Source organism: Grampus griseus (genome assembly GCF_964374135.1).
Source record: "Grampus griseus genome assembly, chromosome: 2".
NCBI classification, from domain to species: Eukaryota; Metazoa; Chordata; class Mammalia; order Artiodactyla; family Delphinidae; genus Grampus; species Grampus griseus.
Genome location: NC_139018.1, coordinates 27,130,935 through 27,156,361, shown reverse-complemented (window position 1 = coordinate 27,156,361; position 25,427 = coordinate 27,130,935). Strand labels below are relative to the sequence as shown.

Sequence of the window (25,427 nt, the reverse complement as noted above, 5' to 3'; positions counted from 1 at the left end):
AAGCCAGAAGCTAAGTTTTCCTTTGAGACCCGGTTCTTGGAATCTTGTTGGAAATGGAGAGAGAATAACACCTTCTAGAAGGCAGGAATGGTTTCACGAAACGTGCTTCACTCTGCCCAAAATTAATCCAGTCACTTCTCTGTTTAGTCCTCAAAGGTTGCCTCCAAAGTGCATCATTTGTGTCAGCAAATCCACTTAACATTTGGGCTATATAAACTGGTTGCCCGTAGTGATGAAATAAATGTAACGGAAGAGTCAGCACCTAACGCTGTGTACCTAGTGAGGGCAGATATTAGGTAGAATACTCCGAAGTAGACTTTTTTTACCTGAAATATCTGATTACCCATCGAAACCAGTGATTCTGATCTCAGAGAGACAGCAGTGAGCGGTCCTGAGGAGAGATCTCAGTTCCCTGCCCAGGAATTGAACGTGGGCAGCCTGGATGAAAACCAGGAACCCTAGCCACTAGACCACCAGGCACTAGAGGCTAGAAGCAAAACTCCCCTGGCTCTTACCCCCACTGAAAGCAAGAATGTTTCAAGGAAGCAAAAACTCTACAAACAGGTACAAAGTTTATTATTAGAGACACAGAATAACATGTGGGAGAGCACACAAAGAAGCAGTTTATTTAAGACAGAAGCAAAGCAGAAATACACACCTGGAGAGAAAGGGTATGGGCGTCCTCTCTAATGAGGAGTAGCACAGTAAAGAGGTGTTTTAGGGCTTCCCTAAAGGTGGCACAGTGGTTGAGAGTCCGCCTGCTGATGCAGGGGACATGGGTTCATGCCCTGGTCCGGGAAGGTCCCACATGCTGAGGAGCGGCTGGGCCCGTGAGCCATGGCCGCTGAGTCTGCGCTCCGCAACCGGAGAGGCCACAGCGCTGAGAAGCCCGCGTACCGCAAAAAAAAAAAAAAAAAAGTGGTGATTTAAATCACTTACATAGGACGGTTCTTCTGGGTCTTTGTTTACCTTTGGCGAATCATCTTGCTGCTTTTCTCACACGTGACCTGCCCTAGGACCCTCCCCAACGTGCACGTGCAACTTTTTGTTAAGATGGATCCCACTGCACAGGCCCGTGGGTGCACGTCCACACTTACTATGGGGTGGCGCCCCTCCCTTTTTGACCCCCAAGGAGCCTTCCTGTGCCTGTGCAGACAGGGGCGTTTTCCTTGACCTCAGGAGTGGTCATCTTATCTCTTTACTCCAACAGAGCTCAGCTTCTGCCACTAGCTTTGTCCTCGGAGTGTCCGGGGGAGAACAGAGCTTCAATTTTACTCCACTTGACAAACACCAGCTGTCCAGCCCAGCGGCCCATCTATCTCCTACCTCAATGTCTTACATTTGGGGGCCATCGGACTGCTTTGAAGAGCTGATGAAAACTAGGCATTCCCCCTTCCCTTTACCAAATATATAGGTACTCACCAAATCTGTATTATACGATTTCAGGGGTTGATAGACTCTTGAAATCTATTTGTAGTCCCACCGGCCAAGATAAAAACAATTCATCAGTTGACACAGCAAGCACCTAAGATTCAAGAAACTCAGCTGCTGGTAGACAGTGTGGTCCAGGGCAGGGAGTGTTCAATTGGCAATCAAAAGTTCTCATTTGTTGTCGCTATTTAGTGAGCCAGGACAGCCTCATACTTGCGAGAAGTAAACTTACTTGACATGAAGCAGAATGTTTGACTCAAGGGCCATTTTGATCTGGCAACTCTAATACAATGTGTCATAAATGGTGAGAAGGAAGGAGTTGGGGTGAGGATGGAATGAGGTTCAGGGATGGAAGGAAGACGTATGTTAAGTATTTTGCTTGATAATTTTATAATGATTGGAAGCTTAATAGTTTTTAAAATAGTATATAAGAATGTCCCTTTGACACGATGCTCTTGTGCTAAAACAGCCATGTCAAGTGCCTTCCAAGTACAGTGAATGAAAGATTAGGACAACCTTTGTGAGACAGGTGGCTGTTCATAGAATCCAATTACAAGGGCAGAAGAACCCCAGACTTTGTTCCTGTGGTTTAAGGTATTTATTACATCCAAAGTACAAATTCTCCCAGTAAGAGTAATACTTTGGGGCTTCCCTGGTGGCACAGTGGTTGAGAGTCTGCCTGCTAATGCAGGGGACGAAGGTTCGAGCCCTGGTCTGGGAGGATCCCACATGCCGCGGAGCGGCTGAGCCCATGAGCCACAACTGCTGAGCCTGCGCGTCTGGAGCCTGTGCTCCGCAACAGGAGAGGCCACGATGGTGAGAGGCCCGTGCACCGCGATGAAGAGTGGCCCCCGCTTGCCACAACTAGAGAAAGCCCTCGCACAGAAACAAAGACCCAACACAGCAAAAATAAATAAATTAATTAATAAACTCCTTCCCCCAACATCTTCTAAAAAAAAAAAAAAAGAGTAATACTTTGTCTTATCAGCCATTTACACTGTAGGCAGGATTTTTGCCTCTTCCTTCACTGAAGGTCTTTTGTTTTTTGAATTACAGGAGGTTAGAGAGGGCATAAGAATGCTAGAGATTGGAGGCAGTGGTATAGGAGGGCGCTAAAGGCATTGAAACCGAATTGAACATGTCATGATTTCTATCAGGATTGATCCTGATTTCAACTGAGACTCATTTGATTGAGTTGATTGAATCGCTTGCCTCAAGGACAAATTCTGGCCATCTAAATATTAGTCCCGGTTCTTACTCCAACTTCAGTAAGTGTCCTGATTCGAGATTTTATGTAATCAACATATCTTTATGCTTCACAGCGAAACACACTGCTGTTACTGCTCTGTGTGTATGTGTGTGTGTGTGTGTGTGTGTGCGCGTGTGGCTTGAGACACCCAAATAACTGGAGACGTGGCTCAATCTCTTAGGTGCTGAGTTACATTTCCACAGAGGGATCCCCCATTTTTGACAGTTGGTGACATGACCCACCCAGCCCACCTGTCGATGCCTCTTACCCCAGAGCAGACACTTCTGCCCCCTCCTTCCTCCCTTGCCAGGTCCCCCAGCTGCCCCTCTGCTTCTACCTTTGCTCCCCTGTCTACTCCCCATATGGCAGCCAGAGTGATCCTTTTTCAGTGCAAGTTGACCACCTCAGTCATCTACTTAAAACCCTCTCCTAGCTTCTTACCTCAGCCAAAGCCCAAGTCCTCCCCAGAGCCCACAAAAACCCATGCAAAGTGGCCCCCACTTACCTAACTGACCATCTGTCCTCCACTCTCGCTTTCAGTCTCTCTGCTCCAGCCACACCCAAGGGGAGACTGAGTCTGGGCTCCTGTGCCAGGGAGGCTGCAGGGGATGGAAACAGGGTTTGTGAGTAGTTTCATGTTGTGGTTACCTGATTCACAGAAAGAGGGGCTGTGCCAACAGTGAAACGACGTGACACAGCTATTGTCACTGTATGAGTCTGGTGGCTGTTTTCCATCTGAGTTTATACCCATTCCTCTAACTCGGTATTTCCCACACTGTAGTCACCCACATACCAGCACCACCATTTCTGCAGCATCCATGAACTCTCTTCACTATGACTTCATTTTTTTTAAAATTGAAGTACAGTTGATTTACCATGTTGTGTTAATTTCTGCTGTACAGCAAAGTGATTCAGTTATACATATATATACATTCTTTTTTTAATATTCTTTTCCATTATGGTTTATCATAGGATATTAAATACAGTTCTCTGTGTTATACAGTAGGACCTTGTTGTTTATCCATTCTATATATAATAGCTTACATCTGCTGACCCCAACCTCCCACTCCATCCCTCCCGCAACCCCCTCCCCCTTGGCAACCACAAGTCTGTTCTATGTCCCTGAGTCTCTTTCTGTTTTGTAGATTGGTTCATTTGTATCATATTTTAGATTCCACGTATAAGTGATATCATATGGTATTTGTCTTTCTCCTCCTGACTTACTTCACTTAGTATAATATCTAGTGCATCCATGTTGCTGCAACTGGCATTATTTCTTTCTTTTTTGTGGCTGAGTAGTATTCTATTACATAATATATATGTACCATGTCTTCTTTATCCATTCATCTGTTGCTTCCATGTCTTGGTTATTGTAAATAGTGCTGCTATGAGCATAGGGGTGCATGTATCTTTTTGAATTAGAGTTTTGTCTGGATATATGCCCAGGATGGGATTGCAGGATCATATGGTAACTCTATTTTTAGTTTTCTGAGGAACCTCCACACTGTTTTCCACAGTGGCTGCACCAATTTACATTCCCACCAACAGTGTAAGAGGGTTCCCTCTCCTCCACATCCTCTCCAGCATTTGTTATTTGCAGACTTTTTAACGATGGCCATTCTGGTGTGAAGTGGTACCTCACCGTAGTTTTGATTTGCATTTCTCTAATAATTAGTGATATTGAGCATCTTTTCATGTGCCTATTGGCCATTTGTATTTCTTCTTTGGAGAAATGTCTATTTAGGTCTTCTGCCCATTTTTTGACTGGGTTGTTTGTTTTTTTGTTGTTGAGTTGTATGAGCTGTTGGTATGTTTGGGAAATTAAGCTCTTGCTGGTCGGATCGTTTGCAAATATTTTCTCCCATTCTGTAGGTTGTCTTTTCATTTTGTTTATGGTTTCCTTTACTGTGCAAAAGCTTGTAAGTTTAATTAGATCCCATTTGTTTATTTTTGTTTTTATTGGGAGACTGACCTAAGAAAACATTGGTACGATTTATGTCAGAATGTTTTGCCTTTGATCTCTTTTAGGAGATTTATGGTGTCGTGTCTTATGTTTAAGTCTTTAAGCCATTTTGAGTTTATTTTTGTGTATGGTGAGAGGGTGTGTTCTAATTTCACTGATTTACATGTGGCTGTCCAGCTTTCCCAACACCACTTCCTGAAGAGACTGTGTGACTTCATTTTTTAAATCACCTTACTTTCATTACTTGAATACGTGGATTTGAAAAGGGAGCTAGCAGATAAGGGAGAACAACAAGAAACGTGAGAGCAGCCTGAAGAAGGAGGAGCTGCCTGCGGTGCAGGTGGAGAGGGGCTGGGAGGGGGAGGCAGGTCCCAGGGGCTGAGCAGAGGGGAGGAGGAAGGGGCAGGGGAGAGGCCGCAGGACCCTGGGAGGAGGGCAGGAGGAGGGTGCAGCGTGGGACTGAAAGCTGGGCTTGGGAGGCTGTGGAGGGGAAGCTGAGGGACCCTGAGGTGGGGACGGATTTTGGGGTGCTGCTGTGGGGGATCGGGGAGCTGCGCTGGGGGTGAGACAGGGCGGAGGCCACGGGGGGCCTGAGGAGGGCGTGGAGGAGAGGAGGGGGCTGCAGGGGGAGCTGGCAGGGGAGGGGGTGAGACAAAAGCAGGCTGAGGAAGGGTCTGCTGGAAGTGGGACACAACGAAGGTGGCCCTGAAGAGTTAAGGGAGGAAGGCTGGGGGACGCGGAGGAGAAAGCGGAGGTTGAGGGATCACACTGGGGTGAGCCAGAAACGGGCTTGGAAGAAGGGCAGTGATGGGGAGAGACGGCGCTGGGTGTCCCCCTTCCCGGATGGGCCTGGCTGTCCTCCTGGGACTGGACAGTGAGTGTGTTGGGCTCGGCTGGGCGGCAGCCGTTTTGTTGCTCACGTCTGAAATGGGCTCACAAACCCCTGGTATGGGGACCTCTACTCTAAAGGAGGTCCATCAGGGAGCTTGTGGGCCAGAAACCCATTTGTGCTCTCCTGCTGGGCAGATAAAGGAGGTCTTGGGAGCACCGGGGACTAAAGCATGTTAAAGAATGAGAAAGAAGTGGGGGAGGACCAGAAAGATAACGTTGTCACAGGGAAGTGAAATTCCAACAGCAAAGACACGAAGCTGTGTTTGGATTCTAGAGTCATCATTATTGTGCATGAGAAATTGACACAGGCAGCCTCAGGTGTGGCTGTGATCTTGAGTCGTCACTCTGGAGAGTGTGATGGTGTTTATTAGGAGATGCTTCCAAGCACCAAGAAGAGGGGAACTAGCTACCTCACCTCTAAAGGCCCCTGATTCTCAATTCATATGAGTTAACGGCCATGGAAGGCACTGCTGGTTTTATCTCCTGGTTTCATCCCCTCTCTTTATGGGTACTGTCCTCCTCGACTCCATTGTGGCCCCCGTGGAGCTGGCTCCCTTGCCCCCATGGTTATGGTTGATGGGTCTTGGGATGGGCATCTGGGAGTTCGTGTTTAGGACAGAAAATCAGGACAGCCTTTCTCAGGCAGCTGAAGATGTCAAGAGGTGGAACTCCAGCTGGAAAAACCTAGTCTTCAGGAAGAGAGACAAAGAAAGCTGACATGCAGGATGCTATGAACTGTTTGTGTCCCCAAAATTTATATACTGAAACCTAACCCCCCAAATGTGATGGTGTTAGGTGGTGTGGCCTTCCGAGGTGACTGGATCATGAGGGTGTGCCCCCACGCATGAGATCAGTGCCCTTATAAAAAAAAGTCCCCGGAGAGCTCCCTCACCCCTTCTCCAGGCAGGAACATGGTAAGAGAAGCCTCCTAGGAAAAGGAAGGGGGCCTCACCAGACATGGAATCTGCCGGCACCTAGAACCTGGGACGTCCCAGCCTGTACAACTGTGAGAAATAAATTTCTGTCATGTAGAAGGTATTTTGCTTACAGCAGCTCAGGGGGACTGAGACACAGGGAGACTCAGAGAAGGAAAGAGTCCTGAGCGCCGTCCAGCCCTTGGTTGGGGCGTTCCCAGAGCGTCAGCCGTGCTCTGCCCCTTCTGCCACTTGACTGGTCACATCCTCCTTGAAGTCTGTGAGCTCCCCCAGCGCCCTCGAAACACACTCTCTTTGCACCTAAGCTGGTTCAAGTTGGGCATCTGTCTTTTGCAGTCAATGCAATGATAAAAGGAAAGGGTGATTGAAAAAAGTGGGGTGCAGTCAGCATTCTTGGTCTCCCCATTTGAGACACCAGGAAGCACTTTCAAGGCTGCTCAGAGCTCAGGGCAGCTGACGGCATCAACCGCAGGGACCTCACCCAGCTATTGACTTGGGAGAACGTAAGGGAATCCATAAATCCTTGGGTTTCATTTTGGACTTGCCTGTTTCTTTCTCATTAATCTATTTATTCACAGAATTAAGGTGAACCTGAGCCAAGTGTCCCGCCCTGAAGTCTCAAGGGGGTGTGAAGCCAAAAAGTGAAAGATGAAAGGATTTACTTTCCATACGATTTGATTATTGGATTTTCATGGGAATCACGCTCTGAATTTAGAGCAACTTCTGTGGCCTCTGGACCTTGCAGTGGCTGCAGCAGCTGCAGGAAGGGGTGGAAGGCACAATAAGGAAGCAGGAGAGAGAAACAACTCAGGGCAGGGTGGCGGTGGGCAGGCGGTGATAATACAGGGCACTTTTCCTTTACAACTTGTCTCTCTGCGAGATTTCCAGGAGGAGGCTGTTCCTCTCCCTCCAAGGGCATCATCCTGAGTCCTCCCTCTGCCTCTCCTTCCCCATCCAATCCCGTCCAGCCCTCGCTCTCAATGCCCACTGCTCCTCATCCTCTCGTCATTACCTGTGTTCAGTTCACAAACTCCATTCTTACCTGGGTGACCACAGCAGCCTCCTGAGAGGTCCCTCTGTCCCCTCACTCACCCCCACCCCCGACCCCAACTGGGTTCTCCAGGAAGTCACCAGAGCAACCTCTCCCAGTCTGACGATGTCCCTCATCTGCTCGAAACCTCTCAGTGGCTCCCCTTTGCTCTCAGGATAAAGTGAAAAGCCCTTGATGGTTCCTGCCCGACTAGCTGCTGCCTCTTTCCAACCTTGTCCTCACCCTCACTCTGCTCCACACATGTGAACTTTGTTTAACTCCTTGAAGGGCTGTGCTCCCTCCTGCCTCAGGGCCTTTGCGTGTACTGTTCCCTCTGTCTGGAATGCCTTTCCCCTGTCTTTCACTTACGACGTTCTCACTCTTTCTTAAGATCTGCTTTAAGATCTAGCTCATCTGTTCTTTATAAATTCTTACAAATAACCCTCATGGCACTTATCCCAATTTTACTTATAGGCGTGACTGTTGGATTGATGGCTGTCCTCCCAACTAGACTGCAAGCTCTGTGCAGGGAGGGAGGGAACATATCTGTTTTGCTCACCACTGGACCCTAACTCTGCCACAGGCCCTGGCCGAGTCTTACCTGCCCCTCAAGATTCTGTTGGAACATCTCTCTGAGGAGGCCCCTCTGGCTCCTGCTCTGTCAACCGTGAACCAGCATGGATCTCTACCACGTGTTCATGGCACCGTCCTGCAATGATGTGCTCACACATCTGTCTCACCTCTAATCTGCGGGTTTCCTGAGTGCAAGAACCGTGGTCTTTGTTGTGTTGGTTTCCCTGACACCCAGCACTGCACTGGGCGTGTGGGAGATGACTGTGAGAATGAAGGAATGATTGTGAAGACAGCTCCCCAAGCCTGAGAATATCACTATACAGCGAGAGGCTGGACCAGATGTTTCTGTCTCTTCTATACACTGCGGTTCCAACACCACATAACCCTGCCTGGTCAGCACCCCTCTGCTTTGTCACCCTGTGTGCTTTTAACTGTTGCCCAGGCAATCAACAAATCTCGCTGCTAATGCGGGTCCTCTATATCATTATGCAAAGAAAGCTTCGCACCTCTGGGCTTTCTATAGATTATGCAAAAAAAAGTCATTTTAATATTTCCTTCTTCTTTGACTCATGTTTTTTAGTTAGGGCTTCCTCGTGTTTGTGAGCAACTTTTTTGGTTTTCTAATTATTAAGAAGTACTCAAAACATATAAAAAGGTATGAAGAACAACTTAGTGGACACCCAAGAACATACACAAGGAAATAAAATGGGACCCAGGTACATGGCCTTCAGGGCTGATACCATTTGCGGCCTCTTTAGATGCAGCCATGTATTTCCAAGGAACTCAAACCGTGCGCCCAGGGCAGAGCCTGGCATCTCCACGTCCAGGAAGGAGACTCTCATCCTGTCCTCTCTTCTAAGGAGAAGGGGTCTCCCTCCTGCCTTAGGCCTCAGCAGGCCTTGCCCTACATCCCCTTCAAGATGGAGACTCTCTGAACTGAGAGGACCCGAGAGAGGAAGAAATCCAGAGTGCCCCCAATCATCCTGACCACAGGCTCCATGAGATGGGGGGGCACAACTCCCATGGGGGAGGCGCCTCAGGAAACAAAAGGGCAAAAAAAATAGAGGAGACGTGAGCATTCAGGACAGCTGGACCTGCTTTCGTTCATGCTGAGGCCTCTGGAGAGGAGACTCATTAGGAATTGCATCTCAAAAGTCACTTCAATCACGTCTTCATGTCCCCTCTGGGGGCCAGACAGCCAGCTAGAGGTTGGGGATTGAATATGAATGGAAATGATTCATAACTCGAGGGACTCACAGTAAATGGATGACTTACTGAAGAAAATCAACATTCATGCTACACTGAGACAGAGGGTACCATAAAGGTGGACAGGCAGGGTGTGAGGGAAGCCTCTGAGTCACACTTAGGACACTGGGGAAGGCTTCCTGGAGGAGGTGATGCTTGTCCTGAAGTGAAGCATGGCACATGCTACGTCTGATGTGTTCATAATGCTGGCAGGGAGCTGCAGGTGTGTCCACCCTCCTGGAGAGGAAGGTGGGAGTGGGCAGTGGTGGGAGAGGTGGCCAGAGCGACATCACAAAGACCTGTGTGCTAAGTCGAGGAGTGAGAACCTTCTGCAAGCTAGGGGCGGCCCCTGGAGGACACAAGGCAGGGGAGAGGCCCAGAGAGAAGCGGAGAGCCCTGTGGAGCTGCATCATGGGGAACAGGAGGAGTAAGAACAATGAGGAGGGGGCTTCCCTGGTGGCGCAGTGGTTGAGAGTCCGCCTGCCGATGCAGGGGACACGGGTTCATGCCCCGGTCTGGGAAGATCCCGCATGCCGTGGAGCGGCTGTGCCCGTGAGCCATGGCCGCTGAGCCTGCGTGTCCGGAGCCTGTGCTCCGCAACGGGAGAGGCCACAACAGTGAGAGGCCCGCGTACTGCAAAAAAAAAAAAAAGAAAAAAAAGAACAATGAGGAGGGCATCGCAGAATCAAGGTGAGATGCCATGAGGATCTGAACTAAAATGGTGAGGAGGTCAGCACCCAGTGAACAGAGTGATGGGTGGTTCTCAAGGTTTGGGTTTGGCTTGACTGGGAGCTGACACAAAGGATTCCAGGGGAGAAGCAGACCTGAGCATGGCCTTTGGGTGCTGGGGCAGAAGTTGAGTCATAAATAGAAGGAATTAGACCCCCACAGAGTTTGCAAGCCTGAAAGTCACTAGAAGCAGACAGAAGGTCAGAGAAGGGTCAAGACTTGGGTGTGGGTAACAGGGCCTCTGACCACACACCCACTTTTCTAAGGTGACACCCCAGCACAACGTTGGAGGACACAGCTCGACTGAAAAGGCATCCCTGAGGCTCCAGAGTTGGAGTCTTGGGTGTTCATTTCAGCACCAACATTATAAAGTCCAGGATGGAATTGACCTCCCCCCTGGACGTCACCTGTGGGCCTCAGTGAAGCAGCTCAGTCTCCATTCAATTTGATTCCATCTTTAAATTTTAGAATTTTTTTTAATGAAAGTTATATATAGTTTAAAAAATCAAATAGTCATGTAACAAAAAGATCATTGCTTACCCTGCTTTCCTGGTTCTCTGAGGCAACCACTTTCAGCCGTGAGTAGATGATGTTTTGGTATTTACCTCCATAGCTCTGAGTAACATGGGCGTATTGATGCTATCTGATTTTGTCCATGTTAGGCATCATCCACTGACTTTCCAGTACGGCAGATGAGGATTAGCTCTGCTCACCCCACCCTCATCTCCACCACGTACATATGCCCACTTCCCATTCCCCCATCCTCCAAATATAGTTATGTCGTATTTGATTATATCAATTTTCAGTCTTTACATTATTATGGTTGTGTTCATGCTGTTCACAACTGAGTCACTTAAAGTAACCATGACTTTGTTCCCCTTTCCTCCATAGCTTTTTATATTTCACTAGAGTTCAAAACTGCCTCCCCCTCCCTATTTATTTAGTTATATTTGTGGTACTTATCACTAGTCCAACCCTAATTCTCTCCCAACTCTGTAAACCCCTCTCAATATTTTCAAACACAATCCACTCAGTGTCATCTTTTTGATAAATCTCTCCTGTAGTCTTTGATCAGCTTCAATCTGAACAGGCTGCTTCTGTGCCTGGCTGTCCACTTGGGATGCTCCTTTACTGCCATCTTGGTGATTCCCATCACCTGCCCTCATGTCCCAGTTTCCTGGATCTTACATCTTACTCTCTCTAGGTTTCCTCCCTTGTTTTGGTAGAGCACATCCTTTAGCAGCTTCCTGAGAGAGGATATGCCACTACCTTTTTTTTTTTTTTAAATAAATTTATTTATTTTTGGCTGCATTGGGTCTTCGTTGCTGCACGCGGGCTTCTCATTGCGGTGGCTCCTCTTCTTGTGGAGCACGGGCTCTAGGCGCATGGGCTTCAGTAGTTGTGGCACACGGGCTCAGTAGTTGTGGCTCATAGGCTCTAGAACGCAGGCTCAGTAGTCGTGGAGCATGGGCTTGGTTGCTCCGCGGCATGTGGGATCTTCCCGGACCAGGGCTCAAACCCATGTCCCCTGCATTGGCAGGCGGATTCTTAACTACTGCACCACCAGGGAAGTCCACCACTACCTTTTAAAAAAACTATTCATGTGTGAAAATGTTTGATTCTTTCCCAATAATTTTTTTTGGTAGTTTGGGTGTAGGATTCTAGGCAGGAAATGATTCTCCCTCAGAAGGCATTGTTCGACTGACCTCCAGGTTCCTGGCTTGATGATGACATTCTGTACCTGTTTTCTTGAAAATGTTTTATGAAACCTGTTCTTATATCTCTGAAAACTCATTGGATCTCTTCTTTGTCCCAGTTTTCTGAAATTCGTGGTGATGTGGAATTCAGCTTAACTCTGTGGATAGGTATTGAGACAGGCATGTGTCGTGGAGCTTCCCTCACTCAGGGTTCCAGGCTGTACAGAGACGTGCACAAGAACTTAGAGCTGGAATATACGGGAAGTGCGGGAGGTGAGGCAGACAGGGTGTGGGTGAGTGTGCAGTATTACACATGTAAATTACACATACAAGATGTGTAAGGGCAGCATTTTTTTTTTTTTTTCGGTACGTGGGCCTCTCACTGCTGTGGCCTCTCCCATTGCGGAGCACAGGCTCTGGACGCGCAGGCTCAGCGGCCATGGCTCACGGGCCCAGTCGCTCCGCGGCATGTGGGATCTTCCCGGACCGGGGTACGAACCCATGTCCCCTGCATCAGCAGGCGGACTCTGAACCACTGTGCCACCAGGGAAGCCCAGGGAAACATTTTTACAAATTCCAAGTGTCAGCATTTTTTAACGGGGCCTCATCCAGGGTCTCAACCTGATTCATTAGCCATTTAGCCTTCCCATGCCCTCCCCATGCTCCATGTTCCCACATCTACAGCTCCTGTGGAGGTGCTGGTAAGCTGTCAAAAACGGTGCCACAGTTTGACTTCAATCCAGGAGTAGTTGGCCTCTAGGGAGCAGACTTCGCTACCTTTCTGTAGAGAGCCAGGAATGCTTGAGTTCAAGGCCAGCTCCCTGGGGAGTAGGTTGAACTAGAACCAGGAATGAGGGCCTCTTTTTAGGAAGCAATCCCTAAAATGTGCTTCTCCTTCTCCCTGCAGGTGTGCCCATCAATACCGATAGATAGACATATTGAAAAATAGATGTAACATATAGTAAGCTGCTCAATAAATGTTTCTTCAATGGATGAATACAGAATATTTCTCTCAATGTAAAATCAACCTGACATTTGTATACCTGTCCTGCCCCTGGTGGGAATCAGGCAAGAGACAGCACCACCCAGGTAGGTAGCTGCCAGAGTATCATTACCGAAGCAATGGGCACACGTTATATTAATTCATTCTCACAACAACCCTATGAGGCAAGTAGTTTTTAATCCACAATTTACAGATTCAGAAACTGAAAGCCAGAGAGCTAAAGTAACTTGTCCAAGATCCCAAAGCTCATAAGGGCAGAACAGAGCTTCAAATCCTGAGTAGACCGAATCCAGAGCTCACAAGAGATCAAACTCGCTCCACCCCAAAGGCAACCCCAAATATCACTTGAATCTCAGGTTAGACCCCTTGGGAATTGTCACCAAACTGAAGCATTGCCCCCGAGGAGCACATGGGAGAGATGTGTGGAAGGGAACACAGGAAACCTGTCTCACTGTTGCTTGTTCTGACGCTAATTAGCTGTGGGACTCTGATAACGCACTCTGACTCTGGACCTCAGTTTCCAGATCTGTAAAATGGAGTTAAGAATGTATGTGCAGAGTTTTAGGACCGTGATAACCGAGGGAAAGAAACAGTGAGAGGTCTCAGAAGGCTTTCCGAGAGAATGGAGGTTCTGTGTTCCCTGGAGAAAAAGGGAAACACTGTTGGAATTAGAGAATAGGAGATGTGAAATTAACGTAGAAATTTTTAGATGGGTATGAGTTCCCTCTTCAAACATTTCATTATAATCCAAGGCCCCATAATTTCTACCAAAAACTGGGTGCCTCCAAGCAATGTTCCCTCTCCTGGGAACCAGCGATTCTAACACCACAGGGGTGCTCACTCTTGGCTGCAAATTAAGATCACCTGGGCAGCTTTAAACATGCAGATGCTGGGGTCCACCCTCAGATATCCTGATCTGGCATGTGGCAGAGGCATTGGGAATGTGAAGAGTTCCCCATGTGATTTTTTTTTTTTTTCCCCATGTGATTTTAATGTGAAACCCAAGTTGAGAATCACAGCCCCAGAGCTTTAAATTCTTCATTTTGGGTGTGAAGATTTAAAAAGAAAACAAGAAAGCACACGCACCCAGTGGCTCTTTAATGTTCAAACAAATCACCTTGAGGTCTTTTAAAATGCAGCATCGAATTCAGTAGGTCCAGGGTGAGCCTGGGCTTCTGCCTTCGTGACAAGCTCCCAGGGGATGCCCACACTGCTGTCCCCAGACTGCGCCTGAGTAGCTAGGCTGTAGCTTGAATGATTATGAGAGTGAGAATTATGGCTCTTCAGGTCAGCGGAGACTTTAAGAAGTAACTGCGCTTCCATGAGGGTCAGTTTTCTGATCTATAAAATGCAGACAACAGTAACTCTTACACCACAGAATTCTTGTGATGCTTAAATGAGGTAATAAAGTAAACACAATATAAATGTTCAATTTTTAATTGTTAGGATATCTGACACTCCTGAAATGCTTACTATCTGCCAGGAATTTTCCAAGTGCTTTCAAGCCTTAACTCATTCAAGCCTCAAAACAGCATTGTGAGGTGTGTACTATTATTTCATCATCAGATTTTCCAAGAAACTGAGGCACAGACAGGTGGTGTATCTCAATTTACATAACAGACCAAGAGGAGCTTAGCCAGTGTTTGAACCCAGGGAAGATATGGGCTCTCATCCCTCCCCAGGGCTTATCAGTCAGTGCAGGCCTGACCTTCTAGAGGCCCTGACTTGGGGGCTTACCTTCTGGAATGGGCTGTGGACCAGCAGGTGGCAGTCTAGGGCTACGTGGGTGCGGAGACCATTTACAGCCTAAGCCCAGAGCCAGCGCTGTGCTGGGCATTTCACCACAAAACAGGGTCTTCAGCGTCTCCGAACTCGCCTCTTCCCTCCACCCTCAGCTCCTCGCCTGGAGGTCGCCCGGGGATCCATCAGGAAAGAAGAGTCCTAACGAACAGGTTCAGATCTGAGTTCCCCAACCAGGTTCGCAGGGAAATCGAGGAGCGAAGCGAATTTTCCGCAGCTCGCCTTTACTCCCGGTCCCAGCCAGCCCGGGAAATCTACAAATGTCTTTTTATACCGAAAGTCCAGCAAGGGTTGGGGAGCCCAGCCAAGTGCAAAAAGTCGGGAATCCCTCTTGGATACCACAGAGCAGTTTGGGGGCGCCTGGCATCCGTGTGGGCGCTCAGGGCATGCGGACCGGCAAGGAGGAGACTCTATTTAGAGGATCACCTCGGAAGGACAGAGGGTCTTTTCTTGCGGAGTCCCCCGGGAGGGGACAAATGAATTTGAGGGGCAGTGCCCGGGTGCGGGTTAACCCGGTGGTTTCCATGGTGCCCGGGGCGTGGGGGAGGAATGCACCCGCAGGCGGTGGCGAAACCACTGTATGGCCGGGCCAGCGGCTGGCGAAGGCGGGAGGGGCAGGGGGCGGGGGCGGGCGGGTGGGTCGTGGGTGGGGAAGCCGCGCGGGGCGGGGGCGGGGCGGTCACGTGCGCCGGAGGGGGCGAGGCCGCTAGTCCGCCCGGGAGCGACCGGAGTCCCGCGGAGTGGCTGCGCCCGGAGAGAACTGTTTCCAGGACGGAGGAGTGAACGTCGACAGGCGCTTCGGGAGGACTCAAGGTACCGAGAGCCAGGACCAGGCTGAGGCGTCTGAAGCTGGGGGACAGCAGTCAGGGACAGAGGACGCCAAGGAAAAGTGAGAGCAGAAGCTTGGGGGTGAGCAAAAGAGCCCCATTCGCGGCTTTTACGCAGGCTGGGGACTCCATTTATTCCTTCCGGGCGGGCCGGGTAAGTGCTACGTCAGCTTTAGGTGACCAGACGACGCCACTAGAGTCCTCAGCACCTGTCTAGGGCTCCAGGAGAGGCTGTGGTCATGGTGAATGAAGAGCCTAACCAGCAAGAGCGCGATGGTACCCCTTCGCAGACTTCCGCCCTCGGGGAGAACCCCAGCCTCTTGGCCCATTCCAGCGTCTCAGCCCATACCAGCGTCTCCATCCACCCCAGTGTCTCTGCGCACCCCAGTAGTTCGGTCCAGCCCAGTAGCTTGGCTCTACCCAGTGGCTTGGCCCACCCCAGTAGCTCGGGCCCTGAGGACCTTAGCGTGATCAAGGTGAGCAAGCGCCGATGGGCTGTGGTCCTGGTGTTTAGCTGCTACTCCATGTGCAACGCCTTCCAGTGGATCCAGTACGGCTCCATCAATAACATCTTCATGAACTTCTATGGGGTCAGTGCCTTTGCCATCGACTGGCTGTCCATGTGCTACATGCTGACCTACATTCCTCTGCTCCTGCCGGTGGCCTGGCTCCTGGAGAAGTTCGGCCTGCGCACCATCGCCCTCACTGGCTCTGCTCTCAACTGCCTGGGGGCCTGGGTGAAGCTGGGCAGCCTGAAGCCACATCTCTTCCCAGTCACTGTGCTGGGCCAGGTCATCTGCTCCGTTGCCCAGGTCTTCATCCTGGGCATGCCCTCCCGCATTGCTTCTGTTTGGTTCGGGGCTAATGAGGTGTCAACAGCCTGCTCCGTAGCTGTCTTTGGCAATCAGGTGGGTAGAGAGTGGGTACTGTTCCCTGTGGGACTGAGTGTGTTGATTGTACCGCACGCCTCCCTGTGTGGAGACTGTAGTTTTCTGACTTCAGTGTGTTTGTGACTCTGGGTGACTGTGGCTGGGTGTGACTGATAGTGTGAGTGAGTGATTATGACTGGGTGACTGTGTAAGAGAAGTGGGGAAACAAAAGGAGGGACCTTTGCTGTCACTCACAGTTTCTCGTCCACCAGCAGAAAGGGTGCTTCTGGAACACATGCTGTTTTTATGATCTCATTCCTGAACTTACTTCACCAGCTTGGACAGGAAAGCTGTTCTTTCCCGGGGAGCAGCCCCTGGGCGTCAGACTATTCTGTGTCATCAGAGGTTGGCAGGTGCTTTTTTCCTGTCCAGCCAGCTTTTCCTAGAGCACAGTATCTCCTGCACCACATGGAAAGGCAGAGCGGGGCCCTGGTGGCATTGGCGCTGCTCTCACCTTCTTTATACACAGCTGAAGCCAGGACAGTGGGAACAATGCTTTGTGCCAACCTCCTTCCCTGGGGTTTAGAGCCAAGGGCAGCAGGATGGAGTCGAATTCTTGCTCTGAATTTTCAAGGCCTAGAAACCTTGGAAAGACCTGGAAAGCTCATATCTTACTCCTTTGTCTTTCCTTCTTTTGGGAAGGAGAATTTCAAATTCTTGGCATCTCAGTGTGGATATGACCCAGAAAGGTGGGCATGTCGTGGGTCTGATTGCTGTCTCTGAAAGGTTGAAGCAACTACTTTCGGGCCCTTCTTTATCTGGACCACTGCCTGGCGTCTCACTTCTTCCCAAGCACATGCATTTGTGGCTATGCATTTAACAAATGACCAGTAACCCTTAGTTCTTGTAGGCTTGTTTTCTCTCACCTGTTCATTGCATTTAGAATATTTAAGCTTTCATCTAGGAAGTTCTTATTTGAGTCAGAAATTTCCAAACTTCCCTAAAGGTAAATTTCCATTCTGTTCATCTTTGCCACCAAAAAGGTAACTTGAGCTAAATTTTTTCAGGCCAGTAAGGCCTGCCACTTGGGTAATAGTTTAAGCAATCAATGAAAGCAACAGACAGGGCTTCTTCAGCACAAACAAGCAACATAAAATCCTTTACCCAGTTTTCTTTAAGCTGTGGGTTTGAATGTTCAGAAGATTGAATGGATTTGAAGTCTGGGGATGAAACAGGTTGGATCTTTTTGTTCAAGGCAATTAAAAAAATAGGTATTAAGGGTGACATGTACCAACCCCCTCCTGAAGGTGATGTGACTGTGAATTTGAACATCTCATTGCAGCTTTGCTGGCAGGTTTGACATTATTGGATGTTTTCTTCATAGGAGGGTAAAGCTGGGGAGCGATGCGCAGGACTTCTCAAGCTTCCAGAGGGTTAAATCTCACTATTCGCAGCCCCAACGGGATTCAGACAGGGTCACTGCAATCCCAAACCCATTGTTTGGGGAGGGCAGAAGAGCTAACTGGGCCCTCAGGTGGCCTGGTGAGATAAGAGAACCCAACACTTTTTTTTGTTCACCATGGAGCAAAACCGAATTGGTTTTCAGACCCCTCTGCACACAGCTGTAAAGGAACTTAAAACCAAATATATCTTTAAAATTGAGTAAGAATAGTTACTCATTGCCCATGCCTACTCCCCACTTAGGTCAGAAAATGCTAAGAATTTTACATTTAAAAACACCCTGACAGCATATATTTGTATCACAGAGCCATCAGTTTAGTGTGTTCTTTTAGGCTTAACCCACTTTGCTAAGTTAAAAAAAAAAAAAAGAAATATGAAAAGCTGACTTGTTTATGCTTCCTCACGTAGAGGTGACTGCGTTTGGTTCTTGGCATATGTTTTAACCTTTCTCTCTGAGGAGAGCATGGCCGAATGGAGAAGAGATATTAACAGAACACCTTGCGCTTTGAAGTTTAAAAAAAAAAAAAAAGGCTCCACAAAGCTATCTAAACAGATTGGAGGCATCTTTCCAGAGAATAACTCTTTGTGGCCGCAGACATCACACTGATCAGCCAAACCCCTGTTTCATGGTAATTCTGACCCCTCTCTTCTAGGGCTTCGCTAATAGGCTCCACGAGGCGCCAGTCCCTGCTGGCCTAAATCCAACACTCATTCCTTCTCTCAACAAGCACCTGCCTTGCCAGACGCTGTGCTAGGGCTGCAAAGAGAATCCCTGCTTCGCACAGTTCTCCTACCACCCTCTTAAATTGTATCAGGCACCAACATTCAGATTTAAAAAAGCACACATACAGGAAGCAACCAGATGAGAGTATAGAGGATTTGTTTTCAGTTCGCCATGAGGTTTTTAAGTATCTTCTTCGTGGCATTGCTATGGGAAGATTGAAGGGGAAGGAAGCTAATATCTATCAAACACCTATTATGTGCAAGGCACTTCTTCATGCATTATTTAATTTTTTTAACCTTTGAGGTGGGTGGGGTTGTCCCTGTTGTTATAGGTGAGGAACTTGAGACCAGATAAACGGAGCAACCTTATCCAGGGTCCTACTGGTGCTGAGTGATAGAAAGGAGGTTTGAAGCTAGCTCCACCCCCAGAGCCCCTGTCAGTGGGCCATTATTGAGTCTTCAGGTGGACAAAGCGTATATTAAACAACAACAAAAAAAGGCAGGATTCTGAGTTTCAAGTTTTGGCCCTGTGTCTCTAGGGTTGTGGGTTGTCGGTGGTGATAAAGTGTCCAGCAGTTTCTCTAGAATTTGAGAGCTAGCACCTGCCTTCTGTTTTGAAGTTCCAGGCATTCGCAGTGCCTCCCCACGTGCTGGTCGCTGAGGGGCTGGTTCTCCCTCTCTCAGCCTCAGGAAGGTGGGGCTCCAGGCTCTGGGGAGAAGAAACCAGTGGATCCTGAGCTGGCGTGAGGGAGGACAGGGAGTCTTGGACTGCAGCTGGGGCACTTCCCTGTGACCATCACACAGGTGGTAGCAGCCCGGCAGTGTTAACAACACTGGTTCCATTGTTTCCAGGGAAAACCATCTGGGGTTTTGAGTGATGTGGACACATGGTTATTGAGCAAGGCTGGGAAGAGAGCCTCGTGTGAGAGTCTGGGGACGGCTTGGTGGCACAGGGCGAGGGAGATGTGGGAGTGAGAAGAGATCTTCAAGGCAGCCCCAGCCCCGATGAAGAGCTTCCAGCCCTGAGACCAGAAGGGAGTTCCTCCGGGACCCTTGGGCAGGTCATAGCACAGCGCCACCCAGAAAAAGTCTAGAGAGAATCAGTTTGCTTTTCGAGGAAAAGAAAATACAGTCACCTGGGAATTCCCTGGTGGTCCAGTGGTTAGGACTCTGAGCTTTCACTGCTGTGGCCTGGGTTCAGTCCCTGGCTGGGGAACTAAGATCCCTCAAGCTGCACAGCATGGCCAAAAAAAAAAGAAAAAAAAATTACGGTAACCTTACAAAATCAGTTCTGTAGTAGCCACGGTCTATCTGTCTGATAGACATATAATGAAAGCCACAAATGCAAACCATATATATGACTAAATTTTCTAGTAGCCGCATGAAAAGCAGGTAAAATGAAAAAAAAAAACCAGGTAAAATGTAAATTTTTTACCAAAGTAAAACAAACAAGTGAAATTAGTTTTAGGACTATATTCGGTTTAACTCAATATATCCAGAATAGTATTTCAACAGGTAATCAATGTAATAAAATTACTAACAAGCTGGTTCACATTCTTTTCCTATGGCGAGTCTTCGGAAGTTGGCATGTATTTTACACTTACAGACTAGCAACATTTCCCACCATGTCTGGAACAACGATGCTAATTGTAGGGGAGGAAGAGGTTTTCCTTGACTGTCTTAGAGTCCCCAGCTAAAAATTAAATTGACGACGTCAGATTAATAAGAGAAAATCATCCATAATTATTTCCTATAAGTATTAGGTGACACGGGAGTCTTTGTAAGGAAATGAAGGAAGAGTTAGACTTGTGCACTTCTATGCCAGATTTGCTGGAGAGCAGACAGTGGTGGAGAAATGTGATAGGTTAAGGAGTCTGAGGTCTGTAGAACCGGGGGGCCACTGAGCAAGACCTTTTGTCAGGATTCTTGGAGGAAGTGCCTCTTTATCTCCAGAGACAAGGGTCTTGAGAGACAAGGATGAGACAAGGATGCTCCCTTCCTCTGTGACCAGGAGGGCACCTCCCACAGGAGGGTTTTATTTATTTATTTATTTTTTTGCGGTACGCGGGCCTCTCACCATTGTGGCCTCTCCCGTTACAGAGCACAGGCTCCGGACGCGCAGGCTCAGCGGCCATGGCTCACGGGCCCAGCCACTCCGCGGCATATGGGATCTTCCCAGACCGGAGCACGAACCCATGTCCCCTGCATCAGCAGACGGACTCTCAACCACTGCGCCACCAGGGAAGCCCCACAGGAGGGTTTTAAGGCTTGTTTCGGGGGAGGGGGTCAGAGTGACCTTCCTGCTTTTCAATTCTCTCAAATTGCTTCAGCTTAAAATATTCACTATGCCAAGGTACCAAATTTGGGGGTATTGTGTCCTGAACCCCATCGTATTTCAAGCATTTGGAAATCAGGTTCTAGCAGACAAAGATGGACTCTAGGAAAGTGAGTCCAGTCTTGAGGAGGTTGCGTTTACTGGACTGGCCGATCATCTGTCACCCAGCGAGGCTGGGTGGTCCGGAGGCTGACTCTAGAGTCCAGGTCATGAGGTGAATGGTCAGCTTCATCTTGTTCCAGACTCCTGGGCACTTGGGTGTGTTAAAGTCCAGGCTTATCAATCTGGCTGTTGCAATGTCAGAGAAACTTTCAAGCTCTGAGTGACATCTGGGGAGGTGAAGGCAAGCTCTTCTGTGCTTTCATTTGTTGTCATTGTCAAGGCACATGAAGCACCTGCCCATGTGGCTGACCACTTGCTGGTCTCCCCTTCGGACTGGAAGAGAGGACCAGGCAGGGGCTGGGAGAGCAGAGCAAGGCTAGTGGAGACTGAAATGAGAAGGGGTGGAACCAGGACCAGCCCTCAAATGCTCATAGGGGCATCTAGGCCGTAGAAAGTGTGACAAAGGAAAAGTGACATTGGAGTGTGGAGGGGTCACAGCACCGTAAGAGCACGTGTCCCAGCTGAAGGTGGCAGCTGCTTGAGCCTCTGCCAGGTGTTCCCATACACAGCATGACCAGTGCTGTCAGATCGTCTCATTTGTTTTTTCTTTAAAGAGAAACCAGAAATCCAGATTTTATTGTGAAATCTGTTTTTTTAACTGCGGTAAAATAGACATATTTATAATTTTAACCGTTCATAAGTGTACAATTCAATGGCATTAAATAGTTTCACAATGTTGTGTAAGAATTAGCAGTGTCTATACCCAAAATACTTTTATCACCCCCAACAACTCTGTGCCCCATTACACAGTAAGTCCTCCTCTGTAACCTCTATTCTACTTTCTATGTCTATTAATTTGCCTATTCTAGGTACCGCATATAACCAAAATCATGCAATATTTGTCTTCGTGTCTGGCTGATGAAATCTGTTTTTTAAAATGCTGATAAAACTCAAAATTTTTTTTTTTTTTGAGGTACACGGGCCTCTCACTGCTGTGGCCTCTCCCGCTGCGGAGCACAGGCTCCGGACATGCAGGCTCAGCGGCCATGGCTCACGGGACTAGCTGCTCCGCGGCATGTGGGATCCTCCCGGACCGGGGCACGAACCCGTGTCCCCTGCATCGGCAGGTGGACTCTCAATCACTGCGCCGCCAGGGAAGCCCCCAAATTTTATTTTATTATTATTATTTTCCATGTTTTAAAATTGTGGGTCAGATAAAACTTCTAGTTTGAAACTTCTGGGGAAGGTAAAGTGGAACCGAATTCCAGTTCTGGTTTCTCCTTCATCACAAAGCCCTCACCAAAGATGCCGGCCGGCAGGTGGATGAGCTTAGAGTCTGGCGACTCTGGGAAGGAAGCTAGACCAGTGCTCTCCCAGATGGTGACCATTTGCCTCACCTCTGGGGCCGGGACCAAATACAGATGCCTGGGCCTTCACCTGGACTTCCTAATCAGCCTCTCCAGGGGAGGGGCCCAGGCTCCTGTGTTTTTACCTGGCTTCCCAGGTGAGGCTCACTATTAGACTTGCGATCTCTAGGAGAGAGGAGCAGCGTGCTGTGGGAAGGCGCCCTCCTGCTTGGAGCCAGGCTCTTGTCAGGGCTGGTGTGTTTTGTGCTGCTGTGTGATGGGTCCAGTTCCCAGGCAGATGCAGCTGGGAGCTCAGCCACTCACTCTCCAGACTGAGGGGAGAGGATGGGCTTGGGGCGGGGCTCGTAATTCTGATTCACTTAAGGTTCTGAAATTAGAACCTTAAGAAAATAGAACCTTAAGGGCAGCCCTGAAGGCCTGTGAGGTGGAACCACAGCAGAAGCTCCTAATCCTTCTGTTTCTTTGACCTTCAGCTCAGTGCGCTACATGAGAAGAGGCTCTGGCTGGCCTGGCCTGACTTCTGTCTTGGCCGCGTTGCCTTGGCAGACATTCTTCAGGGCCTGACAGTTCCGTGGAATCAAGTCTGAGTGTCCAGTTTAGCATCCAGGACCCTTCCTCCCTCGTCCTTCACATCCAGCGTGTCTCTTGTTCCCTCCCAGCCTTGTCTCTGCTCTGACCAGTCTGGCTTCTTGATTCTCTCCTTGAAGATACACTGCTTGGAGGTTAAGCCTAAAGCCTCGGAGAGTGACATCAGTAGATGGTGGACCAGGAAGCTCCAGACCCTTGTTCCCCCACAGAAACATTAAATAAACTAGAAACTTGCTAAAATATCTTCCCTATGGGAGTTTTGGAAATCAGTCAAAGATCTACAGCAACCAAGTAAACGCCCAACCAAGAAAAAACCACGTTCAGAATGGTAGAAAGTTTCATGGCCATTTTGCTCACTCTTGCCCTGACCCCACCCAACTGCTGTGCCTCCCAGTACCCAGTTCCTTTCTGCAAACCTGAGAACGCAAAGCAGACCAAATTTGCAACGTTTTAAACCAACTGTGTTGTTTTTTTTTTAACATTTTTATTGGAGTATAATTGCTAAACCAACTGTGTTTTTATACACTAACAATGAAAAATCCACAAAGGAAATTAAGGAAACAATTCCATTTACAGTAGCATCCAAAAAATACTTAGGGATCAGTTTAACCAAGGAGGTGAAAGACTTGTATGCTGAAAACTATAAAATGTTACTGAAAGAAATTAAAGAAGTCACAGATAAATGGTAAAACATCTGTGTTCGGATTGGAAGACCTAATATTGCTAAGATGTCAATACTAGGCAAAGCAGTCTATAAATTCAGTGCAATCACTATCAAAATCCTGATGATGTTTTTCACAGATGAAGAAAAATGCATCCTAAAATTCATGTGGAAGTTTAAGGGATGCTGAATAGCCAAAACAATTTTGGAAAAGAATCACAAAGTTGGAGGTCTGACACTTCTTGATATCAAAACTAATAACAAAGCTACAGTAATCATGATAGTGTGGTATCAGCATAAAGACAAACAGAGAGACCAAAGGAATAGAGAGTCCAGAAATAAACCCTCACATATATATGGTCAAATGGTTTTTAACGAGGGTGTCAAGACCATTCCAAGAGGAAAAGGACAGCCTTTTTAAAAAAATACACTTTACTTTTTAGAGCAGTTTTAGGTTCACAGCAAAATTAAGAGGAAGGTAAAGAGATTTCTTACATATTCCCTACACCCCCTTCTGGTGTAGTCTCCCCCATTTTCAACACCCCCACCAGAGTGGTGCGTTGGTTACAATTGATGAACCTACATGGACACATAATTATCACCAGTCTCTTCAACAGATGGTATTGGGAAAAACTACAAAACTCTTGGAAGAAAACATAAGGAAAAAGCTTCATGATAATAGATTTGGCAGTGATGGCAGTGATTTCTTGGATGTGATACTAAAAGCGTCAGCAACAACAGCAAATAATTGGACTACATCTAAATTAAAAGCTTTTGTGCATCAGAGGACACTATCGATAGAGTGAAAAGGCTGTCCATGGAATGGGAGAAAATATTTGCAAATCGTATATCTGATATGGGGTTAATAGCCAGACTATATAATGAATTCCTGCAGCTGAACAACAACAGAAACACAACCCAATTGAAACATGAGCCAAGGACTTGAATAGACATTTCTCCCCCCCAAAAAGATACATAGACGGTCAATAGGCACATGAAAAGAAGCTCAACATTAGGGAAATGCAAATCAAAACTACGATGAGGTGCCACTTCATACCTCTTAAGACAGTTATCAGTAAGAAAAAAGAAAAAGAAAAAAGTAAGAAGTGTCGGCAAGAATGTGGAGAAATTGGAACCCTGGTGCATTGCCGATGGGAACGTAAAATGGTGCAGTCACGTGGAAGACAGTATGGCATTTCCTCAAAAAATTAAAAATAGAATTACCATATATTTAGCATTTCTACTTCTGGGTAGTTACCCAAGAGAATTGAAAGCAGGAACTTGGACAGATATTTGTACACCCATGTTTATAGCATCGTTCTTCACAATAGCTGAAAGGTGGGAGGATCCCAAGTGTTCATCTATGGACGATTGTTAAAATATGAAATATACATATGATAGAATATTATGCATTCTTGAAAGGAAATTCTGACACGTGCCACACATGGCTGGACCTTGAAGACGTCATGCTGAGTGACATAAGGTAGTCACAAAAAACAGACACTCTGTGATTCTACCTGTCTTTGAGCTGTCTTTTTTTCTGACACCAATCAATTCTTCACTTTTCTAACACCAGCTGCCTGTCCTACAATTCAATTCAGTTCAACTCTGACACTAATGACTTAGTGCAGACCCCACAAGTTAAGAACTCAGTCCCGTAAGACTGTCTCCATCTGCAAGTCCTGGGGGCCACCCAGACTTCTGACTGACTAGCTGTAAGTTGGGGGTTCCCACGAGCCCTACTCAGGTTCTGTAATTTGCTAGAATGGCTCAGGGAACTCAAGTAAGCACTGTTTTTCTTGGTTTATTATAAAGTCTACAAGTCAGGAACAGCCAAATGGAGGAGACGCCAGAGCCTCTGTGGGCCACCCTCCCAGCACTTTGATGTGATGGGTTCACCAGCCTGTAAGCTCACCGAATTTCCTTGTTCAAGAGTTTTTCTAGAGCT

General features: G+C 47.9%; 1 protein-coding gene across 2 annotated transcripts in view; it reads left to right on the top strand.

Moving 5' to 3' along the window:
• The first annotated feature begins 15,286 nt into the window (after positions 1 to 15,286).
• The window catches only part of FLVCR2 (FLVCR choline and putative heme transporter 2), a 62,458-nt gene continuing 52,317 nt past the window's right edge, over positions 15,287 to 25,427 (top strand). For both annotated transcript variants that reach the window (XM_082648676.1, XM_082648675.1), the window contains exon 1: positions 15,287 to 16,281. In XM_082648676.1, the coding sequence (XP_082504802.1) occupies positions 15,613 to 16,281 (669 nt within the window). In that variant the 5' untranslated portion in view covers positions 15,287 to 15,612. The remainder of the gene's footprint in view (positions 16,282 to 25,427) is intronic.